Source organism: Malaclemys terrapin, chromosome 1, assembly GCF_027887155.1.
Source record: "Malaclemys terrapin pileata isolate rMalTer1 chromosome 1, rMalTer1.hap1, whole genome shotgun sequence".
Classification (NCBI taxonomy): Eukaryota; Metazoa; Chordata; order Testudines; family Emydidae; genus Malaclemys; species Malaclemys terrapin.
The window spans coordinates 319,513,881-319,528,062 of record NC_071505.1 but is presented as its reverse complement, the minus strand read 5'-3'; the positions used below and the strand labels follow the sequence as shown (position 1 = coordinate 319,528,062).

At 41.3% G+C, this 14,182-nt stretch overlaps 1 protein-coding gene across 1 annotated transcript in view; it reads left to right on the top strand.

The window, feature by feature from the left end:
* DYNC2H1 (dynein cytoplasmic 2 heavy chain 1) overlaps positions 1-14,182 on the top strand; it is a 392,465-nt gene that overhangs the window by 165,087 nt on the left and 213,196 nt on the right. Inside the window, exons 64-67 of the mRNA XM_054015569.1 lie at positions 1,490-1,588; positions 3,921-4,044; positions 5,215-5,378; positions 6,776-6,895. Of these exons, the coding sequence (XP_053871544.1) occupies positions 1,490-1,588; positions 3,921-4,044; positions 5,215-5,378; positions 6,776-6,895 (507 nt within the window). The remainder of the gene's footprint in view (positions 1-1,489; positions 1,589-3,920; positions 4,045-5,214; positions 5,379-6,775; positions 6,896-14,182) is intronic.

Below are 14,182 nucleotides of genomic sequence, written 5' to 3'. Positions count from 1 at the left end.
AGTTGCTGCTTTTTCAATCACTGTTTTCTAGGATAGTCTCCCACTTATTATCTCTCATGTGTTAAGCTTACTATAGTGAGTAGTTTCATCCCCTTTCATGCAACGTGCATTTCTGCCTCACAGAAGGAACAGTCTCTACAATTGAAATTATGGCTAGCTGTTTTGTGGGCCAAGTAACTGTGGCAAATCTTGCTAGTTCACCTTCCTAGTGACACATGCACCAAGGTCCATTTTCAATCTGGCCTTTTGTTTTTAAGATGAGATACAGGAGCCAAGTATTCTTTCCCTCCCCAAGGCAGAATCCTTGTCTCCCTTTCTTCTTGTTAATTTGTCTCCTTCAAACGCCACATTTCCCACTCCCATCAGATCCCAAAGTGGAATGTAGACAGAGAGCCTCATACTGAAGACTTGTTTTTATACAAACATGTTACCAGCAATATGCTGGATTCTTTCCTACTGTAATCCTGTCTAAAACAGACCAGTCTAAGAAAGGAAGAGTTTTTCGAGCAGGTTGAAATGGGGCTGGTCATGATTTTTTAAAGACAAGAGTCCAAACCTGGCTGTACCTCTCAGCCACAAATTCTCCTTCCACTTAACACAATACCACTCTTTGAATGGTCACTGTATTCTTAGGAAATGACCAGCAATTAAGGTGTTGAACATTTAAGTATAAGACAGTGTAGCAAGGGTGAAAATTTCAGTGTTTGGAATATATCCCATACATTTGTTTGCAGCCTTCTAGCATGGCAGACCTAGTCATAATATACATTCCAGCTTACTAATAGCTAACACAGGTTGATACCATCCTTATACAGATAATGAGGTATGGTTTTCCGTTGGGGCAACAGCTATTACTTAAATGAGTTTTTATTAAAAGGAAAACCTACCACATCATTAATATAAAGGTTATAATGTGATGGTGCCCTAGTGGTACTAATTATAATAAAGAATACTACACATAATAATGTCTTCAGGATTGTGACACTGATTTTCTTTGTGATTATAGGCAAACTACTGTCTTTACCTACTTCCTTGTCTGTAAAATGACCATAATAATACTCCTTTGTAAAGTGCCTTCAGATGTACAGATGAAAAGTGCTATATTTTTGTCAGAGGGAGGAGAAAACTGCGGGGCTGAAAGGAGAAGACATACTTCTAACAAGGCACAAAGTGGTGGTAGTAGTGGATGTAGATGACAATATAGTAATAGTACAGAGAGAGATGGAGCAGATGTGTCCAACTTCAGTGGATCCAACATCTGGGAATATAATTGTATTACAGAATATTAGTCTTTTTCCTGCCAGAATCAGTCGCTGTGGTTCTGTTAGTGGGCTGCCTCCTTTGATCAAGCAGTTCAGTAATAATAACAGTTGTTGAAATTTTTAACTCTTCAGTGTTATTTATATTTTTAGGAAATGAAGAAATTTGTTAGTTTCATATTTTCTTCCTAAAAGCAGATGGTAGCATATAACAATTCTTTTTTTTCCAGAGTCGAATTTGTCCCTTTTTAATAGATCCTTCTTCAAGGGCTACAGAATGGTTGAAGACACATTTGAAAGAATCTCGCTTGGAAGTTATTAACCAACAGGTCCAGTATTTACTCTTAATCCTAGATCTTTAATTCTGGCTGAGCCCTGCTGGCCCCAGGACCCATAGTGTGGGTTGAGGGGAAGTGTGATAGTATTCACTGATGATTTAGCCAGGTTCTTGGGATTATATCATTTCACACAGTGTTCTCAGAAGAAATAACTACATATGCTGGCTCACTCTTTCTAAAACTACTGGGAAGCCCTTTAACTATATATATTGTACCAAAAGATTGTGTAAAATTGGCAAATGCAATTAACATTTTACATACTTTTAACATTAAAAAGTTTACCTGTTTTTACAAATTTTGTGCTCTAGCTAATCTTAAAAATAAAAATTATTGGTATTTACAATTTTAATAGTGATGATAGGTTGACTTGAGTAGCAGAGACATCAGATTATTTAAAATTATAGGGCCAGATCCTTTACCCTATCTCCTGCTTTATATTGCTTCCACACAGAATGATTTCATAGCAGCAAGTTCATATGATGAACTTTTCTCATGCTCTTTTTATTTTTTTAAATAGAGAGAAGGTACTTTGGGACCACACCCACAATTTTTGACTAAAGTAGTCTCAGACTTTAATTGGAATTAATCTCTTCTTTAATAAAGATTTTCCAAAGTCTTATGATTTACCAGATAAAGCCATGTTTCATAGCTTAAATGTAAAAAAGGCTATTGATTGTTACCATGAAGAACTACTTACTGTAAGGCCCTGTGGGTCTAGAACCAAAGCCTGTAGAGCTGCTAACATCCCTATGCTGCCACACAGCAACAGCTGTAATCAGCATGTGCTCCACTGCTCATGACCTGCTGTGGACATAAACCATGGATAGTCTTGCCTCAAGGGGTCTGACAGGCAGCAGCCTCATTGCTCCTGATTGGCTCTTCACCCTATATAAACCCAATGGGCATTCCAGGAATGTCCAGACAACAGTATGGATCTCCTGTAGCTGTCATGACCATTCCTGTTCCTTGCTCTTGAGCTCTTGGCTTGGACCTTGGCTTGATTTGGACTTCGCCTTTTGAACCGGACCCTGAAACCTGACTCAGACTCTGAACCTTGGTATCGACCCTGTCCTGGAACCTGACTATGAACTCCTCCACTACTCCCAGCCTCTGGTTTGACTCAGCTCTGACCCTGTGTCCTGACTGTCCTTGCTAGGATCCTGACAACTATACGCTTCAGAGAGTCTACTTGAAAGCCGCTTTGTGGTGTTGGAGAGAGAACCAAAGACCTTGCTATTTTGGGGCAGAAACTATCTAAGCTTCATCAGATTGTGTGTGCAAGAAGGACTCAGGGTCCATTCTCCTAGAGTAGTAAAGGCTTTACAGTTTGTCTTTACGATATGTCTAAAGATGAAATTTGGAAAGGTGGCATGTGAGGTTCATGTCACTCTTCCATTATTCTTATTCTGAGACATGAGCAGATGCTCATTTTGGGAGAGCAGTGATTATTCTCTTGAATAGATGTAGTATGTCTACTATTCAACAGTGTCAATGTCTGCTAGACTGCTACAGTGGAGACCCACAGATGCAACTTCATAAAGGAGAAAAGAAGACTACATAATAGTTATTCCCAGATACACTGCATCTGCAAATTGGCATAGCCCCTCTCTGCTTTCCACTATTAATAATGTTTCCTGGTTGTGAGCTGGTGTATTGATGCAACAGAACCGCTTTTGGCCAGATGGAGCATTGCCCCAGAGTTCACTCCATCTGGTGGATCAGTCAGTCAGTTCCTGTTTCCTGAGTCTGGGGTATATGGGTTTTCCCCTTATACTTGGTTGGGTCAGCTGGTCCTAGTGCTTAGGGGGTCTGGAAACTCCTTCAGTTCTTAAATCTCTCAGGGGTCGGTAGCAGAAGGCAGGCCTGCTCACTCCACTGGATTCCAAGTCAGTCACCTTAAGCCTGTCTGGCTGTAGTACCTGAATTAACCCCTTGGTTGCTGGGCCTGCATGGGGTATATACTCCATAACACTGGTAGTAGAGAGGTACCAAAATATAGTTAAGTGAAGATGTGTTTTGTGCTCTTGGTTGCAGATCACTTGATCTGATGTCCCTTGCATTTCAGTTTTACTGCTTTAAATTCTTCATTGACTTGCTTGGCAGGACATGCTATTCCTAGAATGTGAATATGCAGAGACAAATATATTTAATGTATAACCATTATGGGTAACTACAATAGTTTTTTGACAAAATAATCTTAGGATGTGCATCCTTAAAGAGATATATTCTTTGCACAATATTTAATGTTTCCACAATTGACTAAGAAATATATTAATATTAAGGAACTAAATAATTTAATAGGCATTAATTTTTATTTACACAGGATGCTACCTTCATTACTGCTCTTGAGCTGGCAGTGAGATTTGGGAAAACACTTATTCTACAGGAGATGGATGGAGTAGAGCCAGTTCTTTATCCACTGTTAAGAAAAGATCTTGTTGCTCAAGGTAAATGCCTGACAGTTTGAGGGAGAGCTGTTTTAGATGTCTGTGAATTAAATCAATGTACGTAGTACAGAATCTAATTTTTAACTTATTGCTTTATAGATACATGAATGTTGGTTAGGATTTTGCTCTTTTATGTTTACCTTCCACTACTCATGTAATGTGTGATCTGTGTTGGAAATATTTAAACATATTTAAAGTTCTCTCAAATAGGATAAAACAAGACATATTGAATCATTCTAAAGTTTAGGTTGACTTCCTAGTCGTACTTTGAAGCACATGCTTTTGTTTGGGATCTCTGACCCTTACAGAGTCCAAAAATGAAGTGCCTTAACTTAGAGCTGGAAATCAGCTTTTTAGATTGTTAGTATTGCAGTTTCTCTTTAATTTTCTTAGAAAACTAAGAAAAAGAGAAACATCAAAATGAGGATGGAGCGAGAAAATAGTTATCCACAGGCTATGAGGTCCAGTGAGCTGATGGGATAAAATGCAATAAAAACTGATATACATTTCATAGTATATTCAGGAAGCTAGCCAAGGCCAAAAAAGAATTTGAAGAACAGCTAGCCAAAGACTCAAAAAGAAATAGCAAGAATTTTTGTAAATCATCAGAAACAGGAAGCCTGCTAAAGAACCAGTGGGGCCACTGGACGATCATGATGCTAAAGGAACAATAAAGGATGATATGGCCATTGCGGAGAAACTAAACGAATTCTTTGCATTGGTCTTCAGAGCTGAGGATGTGAGGGAAATTCCCAAACCTGAGCCATTCTTTTTAGGTGACAAATCTGAGGAACTGTCCCAGATTGAGGTGTCATTAGAGGAGGTTTTGGTACAAATTGTTAATTAATCAATAATAAATCACCAGGACCAGGTGGTATTCACCCAAAAGCAGACTGGTCTGAGTCTTTTTAGTATCTGGTTCTAATGTACTTCTATGATGCTGCTGTATTTTTATTTCCAACAATATAGGGAAAAGTTAATCTCATAAAATCTTTTAATTTATTTTTTATAATATTTATGAAAATGGTTTTGTTAGTTTTATAAGACCATTTCTTTTAAACTAAACCTAACATTTGGTTCTGAAGTTTTTTCACACGGTGGATATTTATTTTCAGACAATTCTGGAATTTTCTAATCAAACTTAGGATAATATGTATGTATTTTTAATAGGACCACGATATGCTGTACAAATAGGTGACAAAATTATTGACTATAATGAAGAATTCCGCCTATTTCTGTCAACGCGAAACCCAAATCCCTTTATTCCACCTGATGCAGCTTCCATTATTACTGAAGTTAACTTTACTACTACAAGAAGTGGTTTAAGAGGACAGGTATGCATTTAACATTTCTTATAATAAAATAATAATTAATAGACATTGGGTTGCATTCATCTCTGGATACACCTTGACTTCTGACCTGGCAGAGGCCCCCATTGACAGAATATAGCTGCAATCTCCAATTTGTTGTGAGGACTAGGGGGATATAATGCAGCATAAAAATTTAAACAATAACATAATTATTAAAATAATTAAATTAAAATAAAAACGGTAACACTTTTTTTAAAATGTACCTTACAATCAAATCATAGATGGCAGGTGTAACAGTTTTCATTTATTTTACACCTACTGAAGTAAGTGGAAGTTCTCCATTGACTTCACCTGAATCAGATTAAACCCTAAATTATTAGTTACATTTGTAAGAGCATTCATGGTGCTTTTAAAATTTTAGCAAAACAGTTCTCCAGACTTCTATCCTTGCCAAACTGTACTGCTGGTCTCAAAATACTTTGCCTTGTGGTCAAGAAGAGATCAATGAAACCTAAAGGCTGAATGTGTTAGGTCTTCCACCAAATTGCTGGGAGCTGCTAAGACTTTGGTCTATGACATTTAGAGAAAAGTGGGACAAATAGAGGGCCACTAGGAAAAAGGAGGAATTAGAAAATAAAAAACCCTCATCATTTCAAAACATTACTCATTGGGAAGCTAGTTTATTCAAAACTAACAAACATACAATTTGACATTGGAGAAAAAGGTAAAACACTAAATGTCTAGCTTAACCAAACATACAACTCATCTTTGCCTGCTGAAAACAGGAAAACAACTGTTAGGAGGACTGTTTGGGTTAGCATTAAGTTGCTGGAAGAAGCCAGATAAACAGGTAAGAAATTACCATTATTTCTTATTGGATCTACTTGTTGGTTACGTCTGTTATGAGCTAGGTGCGTGCTTCCCAGCTCAGATAAACATGCCTGTGCTAGCTCTCATCTGAGCTAGCACAGTAAAAATAATAGTGCAGTTGCAGTAGCACAAGGAGCAGCAGCAGTGGTATGGACTAGCCACCACAAATATGTACCCTTGGGATTCTGGTGGGTTTGTACTTCATCTGACTAGCCCTTGCCACTGCCCCTGTGCTTCAGTAGTTACACTATTATTTTTAGCTTGCTAAATCAGAGAGCTAGTGCGAGTAAATCTACACGAGCTGGGAATCACACCCCCAGCTTGGACTGTAGATGTAGCCTTTGAAGCCCATTCTTTCCCCTGTTCTCATAATGTACTCTATTTATCATCACTGTATTTTACATACACAAGGACTACGATACTGGACTTAAAGAGTCTAGTGTTTAAGCATGTGTTAAAAACGTTGGCTAACATACATGGCCAAAATTGATGCATTCGTATTACTGAGGTTAGTATTCTCCTTCTTGTTGAATATGTTGCTTTCCTCTTAGCTTTTAGCTTTAACTATCCAGCACGAAAAACCAGATTTGGAAGAACAGAAGACAAAACTGTTGCAACAAGAAGAGGACAAGAAGATACAATTAGCTAAACTTGAGGAATCTCTTTTGGAGGTAAAATAAATATGTCCTACTGATTTCAGATTAACATAGTAGATCTAATACTGGTATCTGTTTAAATGCCAGATGCTAAAATTGTTAATAGCAATAATGAGCTTAAGAATTTGTTTGGAGGGATGGGGAAAGGAAATGTGTAAACTCAGGGTGAATTGTAGCATTTCAGGACATTCAAGATTTTCACAGCCACATTAGGGTCAAATATCCAGTTAGTGCTTGAATTTTGTGTCTGGATGTAGGAGAGATTCATATGTCATGCTACCACTTCTTACTGAAGTGGGTTGAAAAAGGAAAATGTTTGTTAGTTTACAAAATATGGATTATACTATTTCTTTTTCTCTTATTTTGAGTGATGAAAAATTGCCATATTTTAGGTCTGGAGGCAGTCACAAAGGATATGTACCCCACTGAATCAAGATATGTATGTTGAAATGGTAGAAATTAAAAAAAAAAAAAAATCCAGTAGGATGTACAGAGACAGAGATGTGTGTTACTTTTGTGCCTTCTGAAAATAAATACAGGAAATGTGTAAGACCTCAAAAAATTAAAATATGAAAACGAATTAGGAAAATGTGATTCTCACTTTTAATACTCTGCCATTAGCATAGAGCAGGGGTTGGCAACGTTTGGCACGCGGCTCGCCAGGGTAAGCACCATAGCGGGCCGGGCCAGTTTATTTACCTGCTGATGCGGCAGGTTCGGCCGATCGCGGCCCCCACTCGCTGCGGTTTGCCGTCCTGGGCCAATAGGGGCGGTGAGAAGCCGCGGCCAGCACATCCCTCGCCCGCACCGCTTCCCGCCGCCCCCATTGGCCCGGGGCAGCGAACCGCGGCCAGTGTGGGCCGCAATCGGCTGAACCTGCCGCGTCAGCAGGTAAATAAACTGTCCCGGCTTACCCTGGCGAGCCGCGTGCCAAACATTGCCGATCCCTGGCATAGAGGTACTCATTGCCTATGAGCCATACTTCTTTTTTGTGTTCTGTTTTCCTTCTGTTATTTTGAAGTTGGTTTTCTAAATATTCTGTCGGTTTTTGATTCTAATGAAATCAATGGGAGTACTCTTGTGAGTATCTGCTTACTATTAGAAGTAAGGGGATCACAGTCTGGTTATATTGCCTTTTATTGTACTAGGCTTGCTGAATATGAGCCTGCTCCATTGCCTATTAAAGTCAAAGAAATCTTTATGTTGCTTTTAAGAGACATTGGATTGGACATTCTGGGTATCATCCTGCACCATTAATTCAATAGGGGCTTTACCGTTTGCTTCAGTGAGAGTAGAATCAGCCCTCTAGTCACTGGTTTTAAGTTCTACTAATTGTGTTACATCCCTACATTCTTTGGTATTCTCTTGATATATTGTTAGAGCTGTTGATAGATTTGAGGAAATCTGCCTAATTATTATTATTCATGAGAATAATTCTGCTATGAATTTTTTTTAAGTCAGCAGAAGCCTTTTACAATGCAATTTGGGAAAAAAAGATGATAAAAAGTGTAGATAAGTAACAGAACCTATTAATTACTTACTTTTTAAACAGTACCATTACATGCAGTCAACCTTTCAAAAAGACATAGGAATGAAAACATTGATAAGTTAACTATGTCACTGCAAGTCCGCCATGTTTCTTATTAAAATTTCGTACTGCAGTAAATACTAACATAATTACTATAGTTGCAGATATATTGTAAGCTGTTAATTAGGTAATTTTAGAAGGGAAGTTAGAACCTTAGAGCAAGTATGTCACACTTGTTCTGTGATGAGGTCTGAATTATGATTTCAGATGGGGGCTAGGAGAAGGGAATAAAAAAGTTAACTGGCAAGAGGCAAATTTTGCAGTATTGTCTGACGAGAGAGTGTGCCAGAAATAGTGAGATTAAATAATGCATTTAGAGATAATTAGACATTCTTATTCGAGGAATGTGTAACAGGTTGGATCACAGAAAACCCCTGGGGAACCGCCAACTGATGTGCTGAGACTACTTCTGCCCCTGCCTTCCCTGCCAGCTTGGGACACCAGCAACAAGCTTGGTTGTGCCAGACATGCTTGCCGGCTACAAACACAGAACCACGTCCCACAAACTGCAGGCTTAACTGAAAGCAGCTTAAGAAGTGTTGCTGTCTTTAACACTGAGATACCCAACTCCCAATGGAGTCCAAACCCCAAATAAATCTGTTTTACCCTGTATAAAGCTTATACAGGGTAAACTCATAAATTGTTCACCCTCTATAACACTAATAGAGAGATATGCACAGCTGTTTGCGCCCTCCCTCCAGGTATTAATGCATACTCTGGGTTAAATAATAAGTAAAAAGTGATTTTATTAAATACAGAAAGTAGGATTTAAGTAGTTCCAAGTAGTAACAGACAGAACAAAGTGAATTACCAAGCAAAATAAAATAGAACACACAAGTCTATGCCTAATACAGTAAGAAAACTGAATACAGACAAAACCTCACCCTCAGCGGTGTTCCAGTAAGCTTTTATTTTACAGACTAGTCTCCTTCTAGTCTGGGTCCAGCAATCACTCACACCCCCGGTGGTTACTGTCCTTTTTTCTAGTTTCTTTCAGGTATCCTTTGGGGGTGGAGAGGCTGTCTCTTGAGCCATCTGAAGACCAAATGGAGGGGTCTCCCAGGGGTTTAAATAGACTTTCTCTTGTGGGTGGACACCCTCCCTCCCCCCGTGTAGAAATGGAGTTTTGGAGTCACATGGGCAAGTTACATGTCCATGCATGACTGAGTTCCTTACCAGCCAAGCCACATTCCTGGGAAAGCTCAGATGTGGATTGGCATCTCCAAGTTCATTGTTGGCTTAAGTGTTTCTTGATTGGGCACTTACTGAGAATAGTCTTTTCTCAGGAAGCTGACCAACTGCTTCACTGAGACTATTTAAAAGTACATAGCCAATATTCATAACTTTGAATACAAAAATGATACATGCATACAAATAGGATGAATGTATTCAGTAGATCATAACCTTTGCAGATACGTTACATGGCATACGTAGCATAAAACATATTCCAGTCATATCATATTTACATTCATAAGCATATTTCCATAAAGCATTATGGGGTGCAACGTCACAGAGTGTCCCTATGGGTGCTCCAAGTTAAGTGTCTTGGCGCCCTGTGTTTGTAATCAGCAATTTGTAGTAATAGTGGTCCGGTTGGCTGCACATGCGTGGCAGCCGTTTTATGCTGCTCCAAGTGGCTACCTAGCGTGCGCAGCCAACCGTCCCTCAGTTCCTTCAGTACCGCCTTTGGCTTGAGTTGGAGCGACAGCAGCGCCCCTTATAACTTTAGATATTATTAGATATTATTATTATTAGATATTATTTTGGGTCCCCCCCCAGCTAATAGCATCTTATTCCTTTATTTCTCCTATTTCTTATTTATCTTATTAAAAAAAATTACTTGTTGTTCCCCTTCCCCGTGAAAAAAAGAAGAGGGACAGAATGGGATTATTCCCATTTCTACTTCAAAACTAATATCCTCTCAAGTATTCCAGGCTCTCCTGGCTTTAAACGCTGCCTGACCTGCAGACTCTCTGTACCGGTCTCTGACGACCACGCGCAGTGTGTCCGGTGCTTAGGGGAGACACACATTGCTCAGAAGTGTCCCCACTGCAAAAAACTGACCGTTAAGACGAGGAAGGTCAGGGATCTCCAGTTAAAACTCCTGATGGAGAAATCCCTCATACCAGCCTCTGAACCCGAGTCCAGGACATCTCCTGGCCAACAGAGGCAGAGGCAGTGTCTGACAGGGGTTCTACCTCCAAAATGACTACTAAAGAGTTTGCTCCTAAAAAGGCTGCAAATAAATGGTCTCAGTCTTTGCCACTGCAAGATTCGCCTCCAAAAAAGCAATCTCGAAGTCAAAATCTGCCCTGGTACCAGGGCACTGAGAGCGCTGGACCGTGAGGCACTGGAAACATCCAGTCCTGAGACTTCCTGAGGGGTTAAAGACCTGGTGCAGGCTAGCTCTCATGCACTCTGTACACTAAAGCCAAGCCTTCCAGCTTGGCACTAATGGAGCCAAAGAGAACCTTGGCACCGAGCAGCGCAATGGCAGCACCTGCTGCCCCTACACAATGCAGCAAGTCAGCGGGACCCACAGCTCTCACCCTGATTCCCAGCCAGAGCATGCTGCTGTCTTTGGTGTTAATCCTCCCAGTGCTACAATAATTCATCAGACTGGTGGACCTCCTTGTTACCTCAACATCTGGTACTCTATTATTCGGCACCAAAGGTACCCCAGCGAGACTGGGACCAACCCTGGTTGCTACTCCCGTCGGCTCAGCTCCTCCTCTCTCCAGCGATGAGGAAGAAGAGGATGAGGCTGAGATCTACACCCCTTGCTATTCCTCACCTAAACTGGGACACTCTCAGCACCGCATGTCTATGGATGCATAAGGCTGGCAGCTTCCACTATTGGTACCGCCTCCCATGGCCTTTCACCCAACTGGGCATACTGGGACCCGGGGGCATTATATAGGGCCCAGAACCTCAGGCCCCCCAATGCACTTAGATCCAGAACAACTTGCTCCCCGTCACCTCCTGCACCAGCTCCTTCGGATGAGGAGGTAGAGGAACCTGAAGATGCGCCTGAGGGTGATACCCTTACACCCACCCACATTTCATCTTCATCGCCAGATGACACAATAATTCCATCCCCCTCACCTCGGGGGATGATTTCAAATCCTTCCAGGACCTCTTTTAACAAGTAGCTGAATCCCTGGACATCTCACTAGTAGAGCTACCAGAGACCTAGCACAAACTCATAGTACAGGTATCCCCATCAGTGAAGATTGCATTGCCTATTAATGCAGCCATAATGGTTTCGGCAAAAATAATCTGTCAGACACCTGCCACAGCCTCACCTTCTTGTAAAAGATCTGACAAGAAGTATTGTGTCCGTACAAAAGGAACTGAGTTTTTATTCACCCACCCTACCTCAAACTCATGATACAAGCAGTTAATCAAAGGGGAAAACAGCATCAATTTAGAAACATCCCTTATGACAAGTACTGGAAAAGGTTAGACCTTTTCAGGTGAAAAGCCTACTCATCAGTTACCCTCCAATTCTGCATAGCCAACTACTCGGCCTAAATGGCAAAATACACATGCAACCTGTTCTCTCAAATGTCAACTTTTATTGAATAGCTTCCAGATAACAAACGAGAACAATATAAGGCTAACATCGTGGAGAGTTCCCTCATCGCCAGAACGTCCCTTGAGGCTTCTCTCAATTCTGCAGACACGGCAGCACGTTCAATAGCTATGTCCGTCATCATGCATCACACTTCCTGGCTACATCTGTCCTGGTTTCCAAGGGAAGTTCAAGCCCCAGTTGAGGACTTACCTTTTGGAGGCCAAAAACTGTTTGTGGACAACACCGACGCGTCCTTGCACACCTTAAAGGACTCTCAGGCAACCTTGAAGACACTTGGAATTTATGTCCCTCCAAATAAACAGAAACAAGGCAGAATTTACAATCCACGATTCCGCACTGCCTCATACACTCAACCCCAATGACACTATGACCAATGCCGGCAGCCCCAAGATCAGCCGTCCACGTCTAAACCATCTACTTCCAGGCAAACATTTTGAAGTGTTGGTTGAGGACACGAGAACCCCACATTCCTTAATTCCGGATTTACATCTTATCTCCAATCCATTTGGAGACCGTCTGTCACCATATTACCCAGTCTGGAAGACCATCACTACAGACAAATGGGTTCTTGAAATTATCCAGCAGGGTTACTCCATCCCCTTTATTTCTATCCCACCTACTCATTCCCCTTCCCTGTCCCTCCTCAGGGACCCCTCTTACGAGCACCTGTTACAACAGGAAATAAACCATCACCTACAATTAGGTGCCATGGAACCTGTACCAGTTCAACACGGAGAGAGGGTTTCATTCCCATTATTTTCTCACTCAGAAAAAAAAACTGGAAGGTGGAGTCCCGTCCTGGATTTATGGAAATTCAACAAGTTAGTGAGAACACAACTTTTCAAAATGGTGACTCTATCCACAATAATTCCGGCATTGGAGAAAGGAGATTGGCTCTTGGCTGTCAACCTACAGGACTCTTACTTTCATGTTACCATCCCCCCGGCGTACAGACGATTTCTTCACTTCACCCTAGGGTAACAACATTTCCAATACAAAGTGCTTTCTTTTGGCCTGTCCACCGCTCCAAGGGTGTTTTCCGAAGTTCTCGCCATTGTGGCTGCTCACCTCTGCAGGCAGGGAGTGATGATCTTTCCCATTTAGATAACTACCTTCTAAAGGCAGCAACGCATCAGGCAGCAACGAGTGCCACTCACATGACAATAACCCTTTTTACGGCCCTGGGCTTACAAATAAATCTTCAGAAGTCCACCCTGATACCTACACAACAGTGAGAGTTTTTAGGGGCACATCTCAACTGTCTCAACGTGACAGCGAGATTACCCCAACAACACTTTCTCACCTTAACCAATCTAATTACAACAGTGAGGGGCGTCCAACAAACATCCACCAGAACATGCTTAAAACTTTTGGGGCACATGGCGACTACATTTGTTGTAAAATATGCCAGGCTCCACATGAGATGTTTACAGGCCTGGCTCCACATAGTCCATTTTCCACACAGACACTCCCTCAAACAGACGTCTCACAATGTCCCGCAGAGTAAAGGACTTGCTCATATGGTGGACATGCTCAGGTGTCCCCTTCCTATAAAAAGCACCATCTATGACCATCACCACAGAGGCTTCCCTCCTGGGTTGGGGGGCACACTTACATGACAATACCATCCAGGGTCACTGGTCACTAGCAGAATCCAATCCCCACATAAACTTACTGGAGTTAAGGGCAGTCCAAAATGCTTGCCAGCACTTTCTTCCTCTAATACGCAACAAGACCATCAAGATTCTCACGGACAATCTAGCAACTATATACTATATAAACTGCCAAGGGGGGTCGATCTTATCTCCTCTGTTCAGAAGCAGTTCGGCTCTGGCAATGGTGCATCACCAACAACATACGCATTCTGGCATCCTATTTGCTCAGACACCAGAACGCAACAATGGATCAACTAAGCAGAGACTTCTCCCAAACCCATGAGTGGAAGATGGTTCCCGGAATCCTCAAAGTTATATTCAGACAATGGGGATTCCCCACAATAGACCTATTTGTTACTGCCCACAATGCCAAGTGTCCACAGTACTGCTCCCGGGCCGGATTGGGGCACCACTCCTGGGGCAACTCCTTCCTTTTGAAATGGGAAGCTCCACTATTGTAT